Genomic DNA, 23,268 nt, shown 5'->3' on the forward strand with positions numbered 1-23,268 from the left:
GAGTGATTTTTGGTAGTGAATCAACCCCATAGAATCAGCACAGGTATGATGTAAGGGCATGACACAGATGGGATTCTGGACACTAGTCACGCGTGAGCAGATGTCCCTGTTGTGACGGTCTGCTTTATGCCTGGTGTCCTTCCCACAAATCACATTAAATCTTTGTAATGCCGTGACACTGTGTCTGCACTGCTGCACTGATTGCATGCACTGTGATAGATATACATATATTTACAGAAATCTTTTCATTAGTCCTGAAAGAGGGACAAATAAGGAAGAAAGAGGGACTGTACCTCTGAAGTGTTCTCCCCAGGCTCTTTTAGCCGGGTGCTGCACTCGGCTAGTTTCTTTTACTTACTAATATCCTATATAATAAAACCCCTGTGTCTCTGCATCCTGTCCCTGTGTGTGTGTCCCTGGCTGCTTCCAGACTTGACAGTTTGCTGTCTGAGAGCCTCATTGCATTGTGGGGAATAACAGCTTTTTCCAACTGCCAAGCAAGCAACATCTCCCTATGTGCATATACTTCGGACGGTGGTGGGAGACGGGTGAGCAGGACGCATCAGTATGCACGTTGCCGGGTTTGCCGGCCGTGGCCTAGCGCCCGTTTTTTAACGGGCAGGCCTTTTTACTAGTTACTTATATCTTACTAATATTATAAATGCTAAAGTTGGGATGTTTGGATGATGTTTACGCAATCGCACAGCAATAGCTGAATGGATTTGAATGAAATTTGGCACACACGTAGTACATTACCTGGAATAACATATAGGATACTTTTTATCCCCATAACCAAAAAGTGGGCGGAGACAAACACACATTTTACTGGAAAAATGGAAACTGCAGCCATTCTTACACTGTTAATGGTAGCGTTCTCAAACTTTGCACAGTTGGTCACTGGGTGACTGGGATTAATATTCAGACAAGTGGGTGGAGCCTACAAAAGCCAATCAAAATTCACCTATTGATTTTCAGCTGCCATCCTTGTACTGTTAATGGCACAAACCTCAAACCTGGCACAGTTGGTCATTGGGTGACTGGGGTTCAAATTCAGAAAAGGGGGTGGAGCCACAGCCAATCAGATTTGTTACATTTCAATGCAAATGATTGATGCCAAAGACCACAAAAGCTCACAAACTAGGTCATTGAGTAATTGTGTGTTAGGGTTAGAAAAAGTGGGCGGAGCCAACACCAGCCAAATACATACCCAGGCAACGCCGGGCCATCAGCTAGTAATGTACTGATAAACATTAGACTTTCATATATTTTAGATTCAAATACACACAACTGAAGTAGTTCAAGACTTTTATTGTTTTAATATTGATGATTTTGGCATGCAGCTCATGAAAACCCAAAATTCCTAACTCAAAAAATTAGCATATTTCATCCGACCAATAAAAGAAAAGTGTTTTTAAAACAAAAAAAAAGTCAACCTTCAAATAATGATGTTCAGTTATGCACTCAATACTTGGTCGGGAATCCTTTTGCAGAAATGACTGCTTCAATGCGGCGTGGCATGGAGGCAATCAGCCTGTGGCACTGATCAAGTGTTATGGAGGCCCAGGATGCTTCGATAGCGGCCTTAAAGAGAACCTGTACTGAGTAAAAATATTTAAAATAAACACATGAGGTAACTTCAAATGAACATTGCATAGTTACCTTGCCATCAGTTCCTCTCAGAAGCTCACAATTTTCTTCTGACAATAATCCCTTCCAGTTCTGACAATATTTTGTCAGATCTGAAATATATCAGTTGCTGTCAGTAAAATATCAGTTGCTGTCAGTTATAGCTGAGAGGAAAACTGATGTGGCCGGTAATGTCCATGTTTCCCTATGGCTTAAAGAGGAACTCCAGTGAAAATAATGTAGTAAAAAAAGTGCTTCATTTTTTACCATAATTATGTATAAATGATTTAGTCAGTGTTTGCTCATTGTAAAATCTTTCCTCTCCCAGATTCACATTCTGACATGTATTACATGGTGACATTGTTACTGTGGGCAGGTTATGTAGCTGCTCCTAGCTGTTTTGGCTGTTACAGACAGCTGTTAACAGCTAATTCCTGTCTGTGAACAAAGTTACATTGTGGCAGTTTGCCCAGAGTACCGCGGTACTCAGAGCTTCTTGTGGGAGGGGTTTCAGCACAAAATCAGTCATACAGCGCCCCCTGATGGTCTGTTTGTAAAAATCATTATATTTCTCATGTAAAAGGAGGTATCAGCTACTGATTGGGATAAAGTTCAATTCTAGGTTGGAGTTTCTCTTTAAGTGGGCGATGTTACAGTTTAACTGTGTGCTGACCAGAAAGCTGTTATGGGTAATGACCATTTTCAAAATGAAGGACGGAAAATTCCCTTGATCACAGTGAACAAATAGGACGCGGGGCAGGAGAAAGACACTGAGGAGTAGACTACATGGAAGGTAAGCATGACTTGTATATGCTTATTTTGACTTTTAATTTTCAGTTCAGGTTTTCTTTAAAGAGAACCTGTACTGAGTAAAAATATTTAAAATAAACACATGAGGTAACTTCAAATGAATATTACATAGTTACCTTGCCATCAGCTCCTCTCAGAAGCTCACCATTTTCTTCTGACAATTATCCCTTCCAGTTCTGACAATATTTTGTCAGATCTGAAATATATCAGTTGCTGTCAGTAAAATATCAGTTGCTGTCAGTTATAGCTGAGAGGAAAACTGATGTACCAGGTAATGTTCATGTTTCCCTATGGCTCAAGTGGGCGATGTTACAGTTTAACTGTGTGCTGACCAGAAAGCTGTTATGGGGTAATGGCTATTTTCAAAATGGAGGACGGAAAATTCCCTTGATCATAGTGAACAAACAGGACGCGGGACAGGAGAAAGACACTGAGGAGTACACTACATGGAAGGTATGTATGACTTGTGTATGCTTATTTTGACTTTTATTTTCAGTACAGGTTTTCTTTAAGCTCATCCAGAGTGTTGGGTCTTGCGTCTCTCAACTTTCTCTTCACAATATCCCACAGATTCTCTATGGGGTTCAAGTCAGGAGAGTTGGCAGGCCAATTGAGCACAGTAATACCATGGTCAGTAAACCATTTACCAGTGGTTTTGGCACTGTGAGCAGGTGCCAGGTCGTGCTGAAAAATGAAATCTTCATCTCCAAGAGAAAGGTGAGAGACTCAAGACCCAACACTCTGGATGAGCTTAAGGCCGCTATCGAAGCATCCTGGGCCTCCATAACACCTGAGCAGTTCCACAGGCTGATTGCCTCCATGCCACGCCGCATTGAAGCAGTCATTTCTGCAAAAGGATTCCCGACCAAGTATTGAGTGCACAACTGAACATAATTATTTGAAGGTTTACTTTTTTTGTGTTAAAAACATTTTTCTTTTATTGGTCGGATGAAATATGCTAATTTTTTGAGATAGGAATTTTGGGTTTTCATGAGCTGTATGCCAAAATCATAAATATTTAAACAATAAAAGGCTTGAACTACTTCAGTTGTGGGTATTTGAATCTACAATATATTGTGGGTATTTGAATATAATGTTTATCAGTACATTATCAGTACATTACAAAAAATAATATGCTAATTTTTTGAGAAGATCCTGTATATATGTGTGTGTGTGTGTGTGTGTGTGTGTGTGTGTGTGTGTGTGTGTGTGTGTGTGTGTGTGTGTGTGTGTGTGTGTGTGTGTGTGTGTGTGTGTGTGTGTGTGTGTGTGTGTGTGTAGATAGACAGATAAAGTTATAGATTGAGAGAGAGATCACGCTCAATGAGCATAATCTTCTCTTCCTCATGGCTTCCCCTAGTGCACAATTATCTGTATAGTGTCAATACACGAGAAAGCCCACCGCGCATACACACTTTGGTGGGAGAAAGCGTGTGTATTTGGGTCTTGAAAAATACCGAACTTTATTGAAAATAACATTGCATTTTTTAAATTTATATTTTTTTTACTTTTGACAAAATTGATTGATGCTGCAGGCAATACATGATTAATAACAATGCAGATATGTAACAGTTATGTCATTTTGTAGGTCTCTAGCAGAGCTATACAGCAGAGGAAATTGGTCTCTTTTAGTATATTCTGCCACTAAATACCTTCCAGTGAGGTTGTTTTTTTTAGGGATAATAGTTTCATATATCAGGATGAGCCAAGTTCTTTATACTTTCATCTAATTAATATATATATCTCTTCTCCAAAACCAGAAATGCCAAAATGTATTGCAAAACATTGCTCCTACTACTCTGGCTGCAAATGGGGCTCAGGTGTGAAAATGCATTCGTTACCAAGGGATGAAGATAAAATTCAACTGTGGCTGCAAAATGCTGGATATACAGATACGGAGATACCACCATTGAAACACTATATTGTGCAGGATCAGCGTTCGGACCGTTTTAGAATGTGTTCAAGACATTTCCTTCCGGAGTATTACGAACTGCGTAGGCAAACCATGTACCTGAAGGAAGACGCCGTGCCAACTGTTTTTGAAGATGATTCAGCAGAGAGACCGGCAAGAAAACGGCGCCGGAAAAAAACAAACACTACTAAAGCTTCTACAGCATCACGTCTCGCTAGCCCTTCATGTGGATTTATTTGCATTAAGTATCAAAATACAACAGAAGTTTCAACTCAAACTGACGAGATAAAGACTGAAGATGTCGTAGAAGAAAGGGTTGTTAAAATTAAAGAAGAACCGCCGGAGGAAGTAGTTGAAGCGTACAACGGTAGCTCCCAAGAGGACTACTCTCATGGTGAGGTTGAAGATCTGTCTATTCCCGTACAGCAGCTCACTTTCGTAAAGAACGAAGATGTCGTAGAAGAAAGGGTTGTTCAAATTAAAAAAGAACCACCAGAGGAAGTAGTTGAAGCAAACGTTAGCTCCCGAGAGGACTACCCTTATGGTGAGGCTGAAGATCCATCTATTCCCGTACAGCAGCCCACTTTAGTAAAGACCGAAGATGTCGTAGAAGAAAGGATTGTTAAAATTAAAAAAGAACCTCCGGAGGAAATAGTTGAAGCATGCATCCATACCTCCCAATTGGACCACTCTTATTGTGGCACTGTAGATCCGTCAATTCTCGTACAGCAGTCCGCTCAAGTCAAGGAAAATCAAGAAGGGAGGAGAGCCATTCTGTTGTCTCCAATTGTTCCGACAACATCTTTGCATCAGTCATTAGCAGTGAATGTGAAAATGGAGAATGACCTCCAACCGGACGATTTATTGGACTCAGCTCTCATCATGGGGATCTTGGACCATGAAAGCTGCCATCATCCTGAAGGTGCAGATGCCAGTATGGACTTAACAGACCCACACGCCGGAAATTTGTTTCCAAACGGCAATGAAAATGGAGAGTTACCAGCAATTGAGAAGAACATAAAAGAACCCAAGTTCATAGTTTGTGAATCGGCCATCGACAAACTTCTAATGAGTCAACGCTGTCCCGAAGGCACCTGCTTCAACAAGATTATGCATTTCAAAAAAACAGTTATTGGCACCCAGCTTATTGTGCACTCTACTTGTGAGGACGGACACTATTGTGAGCTTTGGGAAAGCCAACCCAAAATAGAAGATTATGCAGCAGGAAATTACCTTTTAGGCGCTGAAATTTTGGTAAGTGGATCCAGTTTTCAAAAAGTCAAAGATATGTTTGATTTTCTTGGCTGGTTGATGTTTAATTCCTCTACATTTCATAGGTACCTGCAAAAGTTTCTTTTTGCAGGAATTGACCATCACTGGGAGGGTGAAAGATGGAGATTTGACTGATCAATTGTCCAATGACTGTCTTTACATTCTCTGTGATGGTCAATGCGATTCCCAAGGTCAAAGCACAAAGCAATGCGTATACACATGCATGGATGCCGATACAAAGAAAATTGTTGATTTGGAACTGAGCACTGGGAAGGGAGGTTCATAATTGAGTGTGCCAGGGGGGAGGGGGAGTGAAGTGAGCGTCACTACTTACCTATGGGTGCTGCTCCTCTGGCCCCTTGTCCCTATGGGATCCGCCATGTTTTCCAGAGAGCAACTGAAGCTGACAAATTTGTAATGCACGCCAGGTGATGTAGTCCATGGATCATGGTGCGTGTGAGAAAGACTGCTGTTCGGAAGTTAAAATTCCACAGCTGCGGAGCCCATACGGATTGAGGCCCAGAGGAGCAGCTCCCCATAGGTAAGTAGTAATGCTCATCCAAACCCTGCACCCCCCCCCCCCAAGCAGGTGCCTTATATTGTACCCGAACTGAAGCTACAGTACAAAATTAGATACTTACCTAAACAGAGGTAATCCTCAGGATCCTATTGAGGCTTCCCTCTCTATTCTAAGGTCCCCCGTCGCTGACCATGACCATCTCAAAGATTAGCGGCAATGCATTGTTGCTAATCTTATTGGAGCTGCACAGCTCTTCTCCCTCTAGCATGGCCGCACGAGCCCGCCCACACGTGCGAAGCAAGCTAGAGCCGAGGGTTCCGTGCTACTGCGCATACGTGGCCATGCTGCAAGAGGAGAAGGAGCGGCCTCGATCTGGAGGGGATCCACTCTCAGTGACAGGGGATATACAGTGGCTTGCAAAGGTATTCGGCCCCTTGAGGTTTTTACATTTTGTCACATTACTGCCACAAACATGAATCCATTTTATTGGAATTCCACGTGAAAGACCAATACAAAGTGGTGTACATGTGAGAAGTGGAACGAAAATCATACATGATTCCAAACATTTTTTTACAAATAACTGCAAAGTGGGGTGTGCGTAATTATTCAGCCCCCTGAGTCAATACTTTGTAGAACCACCTTTTGCTGCAATTACAGCTGCCAGTCTTTTAGGGTATGTCTCTACCTGCTTTGCACATCTAGAGACTGAAATCCTTGCCCACTCTTCTTTGCAAAACAGCTCCAGCTCAGTCAGATTAGATGGTCAGCGTTTCTGAACAGCAGTTTTCAGATATTGGCATAGATTCTCGATTGGATTTAGATCTGGGCTTTGACTGGGCCATTCTAACACATGAATATGTTTTGTTTTAATCCATTCCATTGTTACCCTGGCTTTATGTTTAGGGTCGTTGTCCTGCTGGAAGGTGAACCACTACCCCACTCTCAAGTCTTTTGCAGACTCCAAGAGGTTTTCTTCCAAGATTGCCCTGTATTTGGCTCCATCCATCTTCCCATCAACTCTGACCAGCTTCCCTGTCCCTGCTAAAGAGAAGCATCCCCAGAGAATGATGCTGCCACCACCATATTTGACAGTTGTGTTCAGAGTGAAGTGCAGTGTTAGTTTTCCGCCACACATAGCGTTTTGCATTTTGGCCAAAAAGTTCCATTTTGGTCTCATCTGACCAGAGCACCTTCTTCCACGTGCTTGCTGTGTCCCCCACATGGCTTGTGGAAAACTGCAAACGGGACTTTTTATGCTTTTCTGTTAACATTGGCTTTCTTCTTGCCACTCTTCCATAAAGGTCAACTTTGTGCAGTGCACGATTAATAGTTGTCCTATAGACAATTTTCCCCACCTGAACTGTAGATCTCTGCAGCTCATCCAGAGTCACCATGGGCCTCTTGACTGCATTTCTGATCAGCGCTCTCCTTGTTCGGCCTGTGAGTTTAGGTGGATGGCCTTGTCTTGGTAGGTTTACAGTTGTGCCATACTCCTTCCATTTCTGAATGATAACTTGAACAGTGCTCCGTGGGATGTTCAAGGCTTTGGAAATCATGTTGTAGCCTAAGTCTGCTTTAAATTTCTCAATAACTTTATCCCTGACCTGTCTGGTGTGTTCTTTGGACTTCACGGTGTTGTTGCTCCCAATATTCGTAGACAACCTCTGAGGCCGTCACAGAGTAGCTGTATTTGTACTGACATTAGATTACACACTGGTGCACTCTATTTAGTCATTAGCACTCATCAGGCAATGTCTACTGGCAACTGACTGCACTTAGACCAAAGGGGACTGAATAATTACGCACACACCACTTTGCAGTTATTTATTTGTAAAAAATGTTTGGAATCCTGTATGATTTTCATCCACTTCTCAGATGTACACCACTTTGTGTTGGTCTTTCATGTGGAATTCCAATAAAATTGATTCATGTTTGTGGCAGTAATGTGACAAAATGTGGAAAACTTCAAGGGGGCCGAATACTTTTGCAAGCCACTGTATGAGTAGAGAGGGAAGTCTCAATTGGATCCGAAGGCTTCCCTCTTTTAAGGTGTGTATCTGTTTTTGGGAGTGAGCTTCGAATCGGGATCACTTTAAAGAACCACTCTAACCCCAGCAGACCAGTTGTTAAAGGAAACCTGAGGTGAGAGAGATATGGAGGCTAACATGTTTTTTCTTTAGACATCATGCAGCTCTATGACAAATCAGACAAGATTAGCTGCATGACCAGAAAGATCAGCGGGGCTGCCAGGCTACTAGTATTGATTAAAAGGAAATAAATACGGCAGCTTCCATAGGTCTTACACCTCGGGTTTCTTTTAAACCAACTACAATTGTAACCCTAAGGGCCCATTTGCACTTGTGCTGGTGTCTGTCTCTGAGATGGATGCCATCACTTGTGCTGATGCGAGTCTCCCTACGAATTCCTCTAGCCATGCCATGCGCAGCTATAGGGATTCTGATGCGTTGTCTGAAATAAATTCTGCAGGTACTACATTTTTTCCCTGCATGCAAATTCAGAAGCAGCCTGTGAATAGGCTGCTATACCCTGTCTGAATTTGCATGCAAGGGAAACACTGTAAAGCCCCCCTAGTAGGAACGGGCTCTAGGAACTGGATCAGACCAACAGAAACGTCAGTATTCCTTCCATCATTTATGCCTTTTATTTTACTGTGGCCTATAACGTTTGTTAGTGTTTGATTTATTCTTTTCTGTAAATCATCAGTGCACCATTTTTTTTTCTTTAAAGAGAACCTGAGACAAGAAGCGTCTTAAGTACCATACTTACCTGGGGTTTCCTTAAGCCCCTTTGAGGCCGCTCGTCCCTCGCTGTCTCCCCAGATGGTTCCTGACACTTGCAATAGTGCCATAAAAAAAAAAGCCGAGTCGCGCTTCATTGTGCATGCGAGGCCCAGCCAGGTGTGCTCCCCTGTCATGCTCCTGTCCCTGGGAGTGTTATGCGAACACAGAATGCACCCAGCTACGGGGGCATGATGGGGTGCATGTCTGGCCGGGCCGCAATAATTTTTGATATTAAGTATTTTTGTGACAATAAGAAGATGTTTTGTGGACAGTGAAAATCTGAGATATATTTTGGGAGACAGCGCTTGCACTGAGTAGCTGGAACAAATCTTGGGGCATCACTGAGAAACTGGGACATATTTGGGGACTCTGAGAATCTGGGACCTATGTTGGGGCACTGATGAGCTGGGACCTATGTTGGGGCACTGATGAGCTGGGACCTATGTTGGGGCACTGATGAACTGGGACCTATGTTGGGGCACTGATGAGCTGAGACCTATGTTGGGGCACTGATGAGCTGGGACCTATGTTGGGGCACTGATGAGCTGGGTCCTATGTTGGGGCACTGATGAGCTGGGGCCTATGTTGGGGCACTGATGAGCTGAGACCTATGTTGGGGCACTGATGAGCTGGGACCTATGTTGGGCACTGATGAGCTGGGACCTATGTTGGGGCACTGATGACCTGGGACCTATGTTGGGGCACTGATGAGCTGGGACCTATGTTGAGGCACTGATGAGCTGGGACCAATGTTGGGGCACTGATGAGCTGGGGCCTATGTTGGGGCACTGATGAGCTGAGACCTATGTTGGGGCACTGATGAGCTGGGACCTATGTTGGGGCACTGATGAGCTGGGACCTATGTTGGGACACTGATGAGCTGGGACCTATGTTGGGGCACTGATGAGCTGGGACCTATGTTGGGGCACTGATGAGCTGGGACCTATGTTGAGGCACTGATGAGCTGGGACCAATGTTGGGGCACTGATGAGCTGGGGCCTATGTTGGGGCACTGATGAGCTGAGACCTATGTTGGGGCACTGATGAGCTGGGACCTATGTTGGGGCACTGATGAGCTGGGACCTATGTTGGGACACTGATGAGCTGGGACCTATGTTGGGGCACTGATGAGCTGGGACCTATGTTGGGGCACTGATGAGCTGGGACCTATGTTGGGGCACTGATGAGCTGGGACCTATGTTGAGGCACTGATGTGCTGGGACCTATGTTGGGACACTGATGAGCTGGGACCTATGTTGGGGCACTGATGAGCTGGGACCTATGTTGATGCACTACTGACCTGGGACTTATGTTGGGGCACTGATGAGCTGGGACCTATGTTGAGGCACTGATGAGCTGGGACCTATGTTGGGGCACTTATGAGCTGGGACCTATGTTGAGGCACTGATGTGCTGGGACTTATGTTGGGACACTGATGAGCTGGGACCTATGTTGGGGCACTGATGAGCTGGGACCTATGTTGATGCACTACTGACCTGGGACTTATGTTGGGGCACTGATGAGCTGGGACCTATGTTGAGGCACTGATGAGCTGGGACCTATGTTGGGGCACTGATTAGCTGGGACCTATGTTGATGCACTACTGACCTGGGACTTATGTTGAGGCACTGATGAGCTGGGACCTATGTTGGGGCACTGATGAGCTGGGACCTATGTTGATGCACTACTGACCTGGGACTTATGTTGGGGCACTGATGAGCTGGGACCTATGTTGAGGCACTGATGAGCTGGGACCTATGTTGGGGCACTGATGAGCTGGGACCTATGTTGAGGCACTGATGTGCTGGGACTTATGTTGGGACACTGATGAGCTGGGACCTATGTTGGGGCACTGATGAGCTGGGACCTATGTTGATGCACTACTGACCTGGGACTTATGTTGGGGCACTGATGAGCTGGGACCTATGTTGAGGCACTGATGAGCTGGGACCTATGTTGGGGCACTGATTAGCTGGGACCTATGTTGATGCACTACTGACCTGGGACTTATGTTGAGGCACTGATGAGCTGGGACCTATGTTGGGGCACTAATGAGCTGGGACCTATGTTGATGCACTACTGACCTGGGACTTATGTTGGGGCACTGATGAGCTGGGACCTATGTTGGGGCACTACTGACCTGGGACTTATGTTGGGGCACTGATGAGCTGGGACCTATGTTGAGGCACTGATGAGCTGGGACCAATGTTGGGGCACTGATGAGCTGGGACCTATGTTGGGGCACTGATGAGCTGGGACCTATGTTGGGGCACTGATGATCTGGGACCTATGTTGAGGCACTGATGAGCTGGGACCTATGTTGGGACACTGATGAGCTGGGACCTATGTTGGGGCACTGATGAGCTGGGACCTATGTTGATGCACTACTGACCTGGGACTTATGTTGGGGCACTGATGAGCTGGGACCTATGTTGGGGCACTGATGAGCTGGGACCTATGTTGATGCACTACTGACCTGGGACTTATGTTGGGGCACTGATGAGCTGGGACCTATGTTGGGGCACTGATGAGCTGGGACCTATGTTGAGGCACTGATGAGCTGCGACCAATGTTGGGGCACTGATGAGCTGGGACTTATGTTTGGGCACTGATGAGCTGGGACCTATGTTGAGGCACTGATGAGCTGCGACCAATGTTGGGGCACTGATGAGCTGGGACTTATGTTTGGGCACTGATGAGCTGGGACCTATGTTGGGGCACTGATGAGCTGGGACCTATGTTGGGGCACTGATGAGCTGGGACCTATGTTGGGACACTGATGAGCTGAGACCTATGTTGGGGCACTGATGAGCTGGGACCTATGTTGGGCACTGATGAGCTGGGACCTATGTTGGGGCACTGATGAGCTGGGACCTATGTTGGGCACTGATGAGCTGGGACCTATGTTGGGGCACTGATGAGCTGGGACCTATGTTGGGGCACTGATGAGCTGGGACCTATGTTGGGACACTGATGAGCTGAGACCTATGTTGGGGCACTGATGAGCTGGGACCTATGTTGGGCACTGATGAGCTGGGACCTATGTTGAGGCACTGATGAGCTGGGACCTATGTTGGGCACTGATGAGCTGGGACCTATGTTGGGGCACTGATGAGCTGGGACCTATGTTGGGGCACTGATGAGCTGGGACCTATGTTGAGGCACTGATGAGCTGGGACCAATGTTGGGGCACTGATGAGCTGGGGCCTATGTTGGGGCACTGATGAGCTGAGACCTATGTTGGGGCACTGATGAGCTGGGACCTATGTTGGGGCACTGATGAGCTGGGACCTATGTTGGGACACTGATGAGCTGGGACCTATGTTGGGGCACTGATGAGCTGGGACCTATGTTGGGGCACTGATGAGCTGGGACCTATGTTGGGGCACTGATGAGCTGGGACCTATGTTGAGGCACTGATGTGCTGGGACCTATGTTGGGACACTGATGAGCTGGGACCTATGTTGGGGCACTGATGAGCTGGGACCTATGTTGATGCACTACTGACCTGGGACTTATGTTGGGGCACTGATGAGCTGGGACCTATGTTGAGGCACTGATGAGCTGGGACCTATGTTGGGGCACTGATGAGCTGGGACCTATGTTGAGGCACTGATGTGCTGGGACTTATGTTGGGACACTGATGAGCTGGGACCTATGTTGGGGCACTGATGAGCTGGGACCTATGTTGATGCACTACTGACCTGGGACTTATGTTGGGGCACTGATGAGCTGGGACCTATGTTGAGGCACTGATGAGCTGGGACCTATGTTGGGGCACTGATTAGCTGGGACCTATGTTGATGCACTACTGACCTGGGACTTATGTTGAGGCACTGATGAGCTGGGACCTATGTTGGGGCACTAATGAGCTGGGACCTATGTTGATGCACTACTGACCTGGGACTTATGTTGGGGCACTGATGAGCTGGGACCTATGTTGGGGCACTACTGACCTGGGACTTATGTTGGGGCACTGATGAGCTGGGACCTATGTTGAGGCACTGATGAGCTGGGACCAATGTTGGGGCACTGATGAGCTGGGACCTATGTTGGGGCACTGATGAGCTGGGACCTATGTTGGGGCACTGATGAGCTGGGACCTATGTTGAGGCACTGATGAGCTGGGACCTATGTTGGGACACTGATGAGCTGGGACCTATGTTGGGGCACTGATGAGCTGGGACCTATGTTGATGCACTACTGACCTGGGACTTATGTTGGGGCACTGATGAGCTGGGACCTATGTTGGGGCACTGATGAGCTGGGACCTATGTTGATGCACTACTGACCTGGGACTTATGTTGGGGCACTGATGAGCTGGGACCTATGTTGAGGCACTGATGAGCTGGGACCTATGTTGGGGCACTGATTAGCTGGGACCTATGTTGATGCACTACTGACCTGGGACTTATGTTGAGGCACTGATGAGCTGGGACCTATGTTGATGCACTACTGACCTGGGACTTATGTTGAGGCACTGATGAGCTGGGACCTATGTTGGGGCAATAATGAGCTGGGACCTATGTTGATGCACTACTGACCTGGGACTTATGTTGGGGCACTGATGAGCTGGGACCTATGTTGAGGCACTGATGAGCTGGGACCTATGTTGGGGCACTAATGAGCTGGGACCTATGTTGATGCACTACTGACCTGGGACCTATGTTGGGGCACTAATGAGCTGGGACCTATGTTGATGCACTACTGACCTGGGACTTATGTTGGGGCACTGATGAGCTGGGACCTATGTTGGGGCACTACTGACCTGGGACTTATGTTGGGGCACTGATGAGCTGGGACCTATGTTGAGGCACTGATGAGCTGGGACCAATGTTGGGGCACTGATGAGCTGGGACCTATGTTGAGGCACTGATGAGCTGGGACCTATGTTGGGGCACTGATGAGCTGGGTCCTATGTTGGGGCACTGATGAGCTGGGACCTATGTTGAGGCACTGATGAGCTGGGACCTATGTTGGGGCACTGATGAGCTGGGACCTATGTTGAGGCACTGATGAGCTGCGACCAATGTTGGGGCACTGATGAGCTGGGACTTATGTTTGGGCACTGATGAGCTGGGACCTATGTTGAGGCACTGATGAGCTGCGACCAATGTTGGGGCACTGATGAGCTGGGACTTATGTTTGGGCACTGATGAGCTGGGACCTATGTTGGGGCACTGATGAGCTGGGACCTATGTTGGGGCACTGATGAGCTGGGACCTATGTTGGGACACTGATGAGCTGGGACCTATGTTGGGGCACTGATGAGCTGGGACCTATGTTGATGCACTACTGACCTGGGACTTATGTTGGGGAACTGATGAGCTGGGACCTATGTTGGGGCACTGATGAGCTGGGACCTATGTTGATGCACTACTGACCTGGGACTTATGTTGAGGCACTCATGAGCTGGGACCTATGTTGGGGCACTAATGAGCTGGGACGTATGTTGATGCACTACTGACCTGGGACTTATGTTGGGGCACTGATGAGCTGGGAACTATGTTGAGGCACTGATGAGCTGGGACCAATGTTGGGGCACTGATGAGCTGGGACCTATGTTGGGGCACTGATGAGCTGGGACCTATGTTGGGGCACTGATGAGCTGGGACCTATGTTGAGGCACTGATGAGCTGGGACCTATGTTGGGACACTGATGAGCTGGGACCTATGTTGGGGCACTGATGAGCTGGGACCTATGTTGATGCACTACTGACCTGGGACTTATGTTGGGGCACTGATGAGCTGGGACCTATGTTGGGGCACTGATGAGCTGGGACCTATGTTGATGCACTACTGACCTGGGACTTATGTTGGGGCACTGATGAGCTGGGACCTATGTTGGGGCACTGATGAGCTGGGACCTATGTTGATGCACTACTGACCTGGGACTTATGTTGAGGCACTGATGAGCTGGGACCTATGTTGGGACACTGATGAGCTGGGACCTATGTTGGGGCACTGATGAGCTGGGACCTATGTTGATGCACTACTGACCTGGGACTTATGTTGGGGCACTGATGAGCTGGGACCTATGTTGAGGCACTGATGAGCTGGGACCTATGTTGGGGCACTAATGAGCTGGGACCTATGTTGATGCACTACTGACCTGGGACCTATGTTGGGGCACTAATGAGCTGGGACCTATGTTGATGCACTACTGACCTGGGACTTATGTTGGGGCACTGATGAGCTGGGACCTATGTTGGGGCACTACTGACCTGGGACTTATGTTGGGGCACTGATGAGCTGGGACCTATGTTGAGGCACTGATGAGCTGGGACCAATGTTGGGGCACTGATGAGCTGGGACCTATGTTGAGGCACTGATGAGCTGGGACCTATGTTGGGGCACTGATGAGCTGGGTCCTATGTTGGGGCACTGATGAGCTGGGACCTATGTTGAGGCACTGATGAGCTGGGACCTATGTTGGGGCACTGATGAGCTGGGACCTATGTTGAGGCACTGATGAGCTGCGACCAATGTTGGGGCACTGATGAGCTGGGACTTATGTTTGGGCACTGATGAGCTGGGACCTATGTTGAGGCACTGATGAGCTGCGACCAATGTTGGGGCACTGATGAGCTGGGACTTATGTTTGGGCACTGATGAGCTGGGACCTATGTTGGGGCACTGATGAGCTGGGACCTATGTTGGGGCACTGATGAGCTGGGACCTATGTTGTGACACTGATGAGCTGGGACCTATGTTGGGGCACTGATGAGCTGGGACCTATGTTGATGCACTACTGACCTGGGACTTATGTTGGGGAACTGATGAGCTGGGACCTATGTTGGGGCACTGATGAGCTGGGACCTATGTTGATGCACTACTGACCTGGGACTTATGTTGAGGCACTCATGAGCTGGGACCTATGTTGGGGCACTAATGAGCTGGGACGTATGTTGATGCACTACTGACCTGGGACTTATGTTGGGGCACTGATGAGCTGGGACCTATGTTGAGGCACTGATGAGCTGGGACCAATGTTGGGGCACTGATGAGCTGGGACCTATGTTGGGGCACTGATGAGCTGGGACCTATGTTGGGGCACTGATGAGCTGGGACCTATGTTGAGGCACTGATGAGCTGGGACCTATGTTGGGACACTGATGAGCTGGGACCTATGTTGGGGCACTGATGAGCTGGGACCTATGTTGATGCACTACTGACCTGGGACTTATGTTGGGGCACTGATGAGCTGGGACCTATGTTGGGGCACTGATGAGCTGGGACCTATGTTGATGCACTACTGACCTGGGACTTATGTTGAGGCACTGATGAGCTGGGACCTATGTTGGGACACTGATGAGCTGGGACCTATGTTGGGGCACTGATGAGCTGGGACCTATGTTGATGCACTACTGACCTGGGACTTATGTTGGGGCACTGATGAGCTGGGACCTATGTTGGGGCACTATTGAGCTGGGACCTATGTTGATGCACTGATGACCTGGGACCTATGTTGGGGCACTAATGAGCTGGGACCTATGTTGATGCACTACTGACCTGGGACTTATGTTGGGGCACTGATGAGCTGGGACCTATGTTGATGCACTACTGACCTGGGACTTATGTTGGGGCACTGATGAGCTGGGACCTATGTTGAGGCACTGATGAGCTGGGACCTATGTTGGGGCACTGATTAGCTGGGACCTATGTTGATGCACTACTGACCTGGGACTTATGTTGAGGCACTGATGAGCTGGGACCTATGTTGATGCACTACTGACCTGGGACTTATGTTGAGGCACTGATGAGCTGGGACCTATGTTGGGGCACTAATGAGCTGGGACCTATGTTGATGCACTACTGACCTGGGACTTATGTTGGGGCACTGATGAGCTGGGACCTATGTTGAGGCACTGATGAGCTGGGACCAATGTTGGGGCACTGATGAGCTGGGACCTATGTTGGGGCACTGATGAGCTGGGACCTATGTTGGGGCACTACTGACCTGGGACTTATGTTGGGGCACTGATGAGCTGGGACCTATGTTGAGGCACTGATGAGCTGGGACCAATGTTGGGGCACTGATGAGCTGGGACCTATGTTGAGGCACTGATGAGCTGGGACCAATGTTGGGGCACTGATGAGCTGGGACCTATGTTGGGGCACTGATGAGCTGGGTCCTATGTTGGGGCACTGATGAGCTGGGACCTATGTTGAGGCACTGATGAGCTGGGACCTATGTTGGGGCACTGATGAGCTGGGACCTATGTTGAGGCACTGATGAGCTGCGACCAATGTTGGGGCACTGATGAGCTGGGACTTATGTTTGGGCACTGATGAGCTGGGACCTATGTTGAGGCACTGATGAGCTGGGACCAATGTTGGGGCACTGATGAGCTGGGACTTATGTTTGGGCACTGATGAGCTGGGACCTATGTTGAGGCACTGATGAGCTGCGACCAATGTTGGGGCACTGATGAGCTGGGACTTATGTTTGGGCACTGATGAGCTGGGACCAATGTTGGGGCACTGATGATCTGGGACTTACAGTATGTTGGGGCACTGATGAGCTGGGACCTATTTTGGACTACTGAGCAGATTAAAAAAAAGATGTTAAGGGACTGAAAATGTGGGTTGTATTTTGAGATTCTTAGAAGCTGCAAATTATTTGGGGGTAATGAGAAGCTGGGACATATTTTAGGGCACTGATTACTCACCAATGTGACAACTTCCCCCAACTCTTCCCTTTGTCACAGCTGCAATTTGGGCCACCTAAGGCCGCCCCCAATACTCTTCCCTTTTGTCACTGCTGCAATTTGGGCCTCCCACTGTAAACAGTGGGACATTGCGTTGTGTTCCCTGTATAATAAGAACACAATGCAACATAAATAAAAAGTTGTACTGCACGTTTCAGCTGCGTTTTGTCGCATAAATGAAAAGTATGCTTTGCTGTGCCTGTTAAGGTGCTCATTTAGCAGTAACACACTGCATACAGTGCGTTTCCATACCGCAGCTTGTTTTACCGCAACTCTACCGCCGCGCTGTGAACTCTACTTAGGTGGTTCATTGCGGTGTGTTTAGCCACATTACAAAGCTGACATTACACCGCAACGAACCACTGTGACTGTAGCTTAAAGGGAAGATCTGAGGAAAAATAAAAAGTTCTTACCCGTGGCTTCCTCCAGCCCCTGCCATCGTTGCAGATGCTGACCTTGCCAGGTTGTCATCTTCTGCGCCGGGGCGAGTGTGTGGCTGCGCCTCTCTCGAACACGCACCAGTGGTCGGGAGCATTCTGCGCAGGCACAGCTCCAGGCCACGTGAGCACAATGCGGTACCAACCTGGCGAGGTCAGCATCTGCAACGGAGGAGATTCCGAGACACCAGAGCTACGGCGAAGGACAGATCGGCTGCCAGGGGTTGGATGAAGCTCCAGGTAAGTAGATCTTGTTTTTTTTTTTTTTTTTCCTTGGATCTTCCCTTTAAAGCCTTGGATCACGCCATGCATGTTGCTGCAAATGAACACCTTTCTCATACAATTGTATGGGCATGTTCACATCTCTGCATCATAACGGACCACGTTATTCTAACACACTTTCTACTGTGCATTTCTGCATAACATGTACAATAAACATCCTTCTTGCTTTGAAATGCTATGACATGCAGAGTGTGCCCTGCAATATGCCTCAGTGGCGCTAGTCTACTTTAGGGGACCCACCAGGGAAACTCAAAGGGAAATTCACCTAGCATGTTTGGGTGGACAGCTGCCTCTTGAACTGCTGGGTTTCAAAAAGGTTGTAGTAAACCACGCCCACAGTATGTGGCCAATCACAACCCTTTGTGCTTTAGAGAGTGCTGTAATTGGAGAACTGTTGTTCCCTATGAGGTTTCCGGCCGGGTGCCCTAAAGTAGACGAGCGCCCCTTAGTTTTAGTACAGGCGTAAAGTTTAGTGTATAGTGTAAACTTTTAGTCCTTGTGAAAGGGGCACTTGAGTCTGTGAGAACTGGTCGGTTTCCAGAACTTTTCCCTCTCTCTCCTCATTCACATGTTGGCTCTGCATTCTTTTGTTATGCCGCTTACCCCTCTTCCCAATCGTGTAGTGGCATCGCTTATATTGGTCACACTGCTGGGAACTCATTGTCTATTGGCTAAATACCTCCCCTCATTGTTGTTATGTGTTGTTTAAGTGGGCCACACCATTGCTAATTGGAATCCTTTTATTGTTGTTTAACCACTAGGCATTTTATTTTACATTTTGCTTTATTATAACAATCCGTAAAAGAACTCAGGTTCCAAGGGGCTTGCGGCCAGTTCAGGACTGCAGGAACTAACTTTTCAGTTTATCTATTGCTACAGGGGCGTAGATAGTATTTATCGGGCCCCATTAAGCAACATTTTGATGCCCCTCCCTCCCCCAAAAATATGATAATGCGCCTTTGTGCCCCAGGTAGCCCCCAAGTATAGGGAGCTGTAGGTATTGGTTTCCAGAAGGGTCCTCAGTATAGGTAGCCATTTAAGACCCCACCCACCCCCACATAGTTAGCCAGATTAGCTCCCCAGTATAGGTAGTTCCCCAAGCATAGGTAGCCAGATTAGCCCAGCCAAGTATAGGTAGCCTCCCCTGAAGTATAGATAGCCAGATTAGCCCCCAGGTATAGGTAGCCAGATTAGCCCAGTAAGTATAGGTAGCCCCCCTGAAGTATAGATAGCCAGATTAGCCCCCAGGCATAGGAAGTCAGATTAGCCCAGCAAGTATAGGTAGCCCCCCTGAAGTATAGGTAGCCAGATTAGCCCAGCAAGTATAGGTCGCCAGATTAGCTCCCCAAGTATACATAGCCAGATTAGCCCCCAAGTATTAGGTAGCCCCCCTGAAGTATAGGTAGCCAGATTATCCCCCAGGTATAGGTAGCCAGATTAGCCCAGCAAATATAGGTAGCCTCCCCTGAAGTATAGATAGCCAGATTACTCCCCCATATGCAGGGTTAGTGAGCAGAGCGCTGGAGGGAAGTGAAATACCTCTCTGGGCCCCTCCGATGATCTACCTTTCCCATGCACTGGAGTCTCTATGATTACAGCGCCCTACCATGTGACAAGAGAGGGTGCTGTAGTCATGGATACAAGGATGCTGAGAGGAAGGTAGATCATGAGTGGAGCTCAGAGGGGTATATCTCTTCTTCCCAGCATTCCACTCGCTACTCTGCATTTCAGGGGGCCTGCTGCACATATCCACAAGGCCTGCAGAGGACACTATTACCACAGGCTGAGATAACCTGGTCCCCTTGGCTGAGGGCCTCATAGCTGCTGCTATGGTGATCCCTACTCCACGGAGTCTATCTTGGTGCTTAATCTATTTATATTGATTCACATAGAGTGTGGCATACTGTATGTAATGTTATGCAGATGTGATTTATGTGTCAGGCGGTTTGTATGCGCTCTGTATGAGTATTTCACGCTGTATTATCCTGGCTTGCTTATTTATGAGAAATCAGTCATACCTGCATAAGAAGCTTCTCATCTATAACTTCCTTGTTGTTTGGATGGCAGTAAAGAATATTCCAGATTTTACTTCCATGTAGTGCAGCATTCATTATACATTCCTGTTACTTCTCTCTGCCATTTATTGGCTAGCTTTGAGGCCCTGTTCACAGTGGTCAGTTGCGTTGCAGAATAATTCTGCATGTCATCTCGCTGCCCATACAATCCTATGGGTCTGTTCACAGTAAAGTATCGTGTTATTCTAACTTGCTGCATGCAGGAATTGTATTAAAGTCTATGGCCCGTCTCCATTGCAGTTCCAAGTCATCAGAACACCTGAGTTATGCAGCTGACCACTGTGAACCTAGCCTCAAAGATTTGACGTTTAAAAGCTTGCAGTGTATAATACCTTCTGCAGAGCCTGAAGAATAGATTTGTATATCCAGGGGAAGCAAATGAGAAACGAAGAATTCCTATTTGATGCAAATTTTATGCAAATATATGTAACTTGCAAAACGAGAAAACAAATATGGGATGTAAATTTATGTTGCTTGGAAATAGACCTGACAAAGGTTGCATTCATTTGCAGGAATTATCATTTCATTGCTATGTACTGCTACACATATTGCTATAAACTGATTGCTATGCTGTTATATCTTGCTATATACTATACAGTATACTGCTATATATATATATATATATATATATATATAGCTAAATATTCATTGCTATACAGAATACTGCGATATATTGCTATATACTCATTGCTATGCACTGCTATATACTGAAACTTTACTCTTTGAATCTAAATGGCACCATCCTTATTTCTTGCAGTCAAAAAGCACAAACCTACAGCAACAAACACCCGCTGCTTTCATTTTGGCTTTGCATACACGGAAAAAAAAATCCTTAAAGTGGATCCGAGATTTAAAACTAACTATAACAAGTAACTTGTCTATATATCTTATCTAAAGTTTAGATAGTTTACACAGCAAACAGCTTCAATAGAAAATGATTATTTCTTCCTGTGATACAATGACAGCAGCCATGTTGTTTGTAAACATTACAAACAAACAAGCTTATCTGCATCTTCTGTGAAAAAAAACCTAACCCCACCCCTCCTCCTCCCTCCTCCCCTCTGCCTCTGAATACCTACCCCTCCTCCTGCCCAGACTGAGCTCCCATGAGCCCTTGCTACTGCCAAGGCTCTCTGAAACACTGTGGGCAAGGCTTGTTTAGTTTATAGTGAATTAGAGTATTAAAAAAAAAAAAAGTATTTGGCTTGAGGAATGCCCTATAAACAATAGGAAAGGAACACAATATGCAATAAGTGAGTCATCTCGGATCCACTTTAATAACCTCCTGTATTGCAATACCACCATCTACTGATGTCTTCAAAATACAATATAAGCAATTTAGAATACCTGTGCCACCTGCTGTCCAATTTACCTTTACTACAACAACGACCCCTGAGGGGATTTTACGTGTATTACGGTAGCACCATTGCGGAAACACACTGCCATCTACTGGTGTCTTTAAATATTTAAAGAGTTTTGCAAACTTTTAAGAGCAAATTGGAATACCTGCACCACCTACTGGCCAATGCTCATCAATATAAGTTTACAAAAAAATGTACCTTGTGCCACTGTGCCATCTGGTGGCTAAGTCATGTAATTGCAGTAACACATTCTGGCAGGGACTTAAAGTACAGTATTCTCTAGAATCCTGGTGTAACAGCGACCCCTGGTGTCTTTTTGTGAGTATTGTCATGACTTTATTTTTTGCAGCGTCCATTTTTGTGGAGACCAGAATACATGCTGTTTTGGAGACCTGTAATAAAGGCTTTTAATTATCGTCCTATCACCGCAGACAGGCCATCCTGTAATAGCGCTTCTGGTGTAGAACTACATCTCCCAGCAAGCTCTTTTTTCCTGTACAGTAATAACAAAGGTAGAAACTTCTGGTGATGCAGAGTCTACAGCTGCCGCCAGGTCTGTTAAAACAGAATTGTCACTAATTTTGACCCGTCGTTTTCTTTTTTCCTGTTTAGAGTTCATTCTTATATGTGAGGCTGTAAAACTCAAACTAAATTACAGTGAGCAGCTTTGACTGCTGTGTTCTCCATCTTTTTTACAGTTCTGATTGGCTGACCAAGCTGTATGTATTGCTACTGCTATAATGCAGTGATAGAACCTACAGGGGTTGGACAAAATAATGAAAACACCTTGAAAATCAACAAAATATATTTTAATGTGGTGTAGGTCCACCTTTTGCGGCAATTACAGCCTTAATTCTCCAAGGTATTTGATTCATACAAATTGTGAATTGTTTCCAAAGGAATTTTAGCCCATTCTTCAGTTAAAACACCCTCCAGTTCTTTTAGAGACGATGGCGGCGGAAATCGACTTCTTACCTAAATATCTAATAATGACCGTAAATGTTCAATAATGTTGAGGTCTGGGGATTGTGGTGGCCAGATGAGATGCTCAAGTTCATTGGAATGTTCCTCGTGCCATTCTTTTACCATTCTAGCTGTATGGATTGGGACATTATCATCTTGAAAAATGGCATTCCCCTCCGAAAACAGTTCTTGAACCATAGGATGAACTTGGTCACCCAAAATTCCTAAATAGTCTCGGCTGTTAATTCTTCCATGAAGGGAAATCATTGGCCTGGCGGATTTCCAAGAAAAAGCACCCCAGATCATCACAGAACCCCCGCCTTGTTTTACGGTTGGGAGAAGGCAGTCTGGATGAAATGCTTCTTTCAGCCGTCTCCAAATGTACACTAGGCCGGAGGTCTGAAATAAGGTAAACGATGATTCGCCAGAGAAAACCGAATTTTTCCACTGCTCGAGGGACAAACTTTGGTGGTTTCTACACCACTCTAAACACTTTGA

The 23,268-nt window shown here is 46.7% G+C and overlaps 1 protein-coding gene across 1 annotated transcript in view; it reads left to right on the forward strand.

Annotated features, from left to right (window-relative positions):
- The first annotated feature begins 503 nt into the window (after positions 1 to 503).
- LOC137541028 (uncharacterized) overlaps positions 504 to 23,268 on the forward strand; it is a 70,200-nt gene continuing 47,435 nt past the window's right edge. Inside the window, exons 1-2 of the mRNA XM_068262174.1 lie at positions 504 to 548; positions 4,197 to 5,602. Of these exons, the coding sequence (XP_068118275.1) occupies positions 515 to 548; positions 4,197 to 5,602 (1,440 nt within the window). The 5' untranslated portion in view covers positions 504 to 514. The remainder of the gene's footprint in view (positions 549 to 4,196; positions 5,603 to 23,268) is intronic.

This window comes from Hyperolius riggenbachi, chromosome 12 (genome assembly GCF_040937935.1).
Source record: "Hyperolius riggenbachi isolate aHypRig1 chromosome 12, aHypRig1.pri, whole genome shotgun sequence".
In the NCBI taxonomy this organism is placed as follows: Eukaryota; Metazoa; Chordata; class Amphibia; order Anura; family Hyperoliidae; genus Hyperolius; species Hyperolius riggenbachi.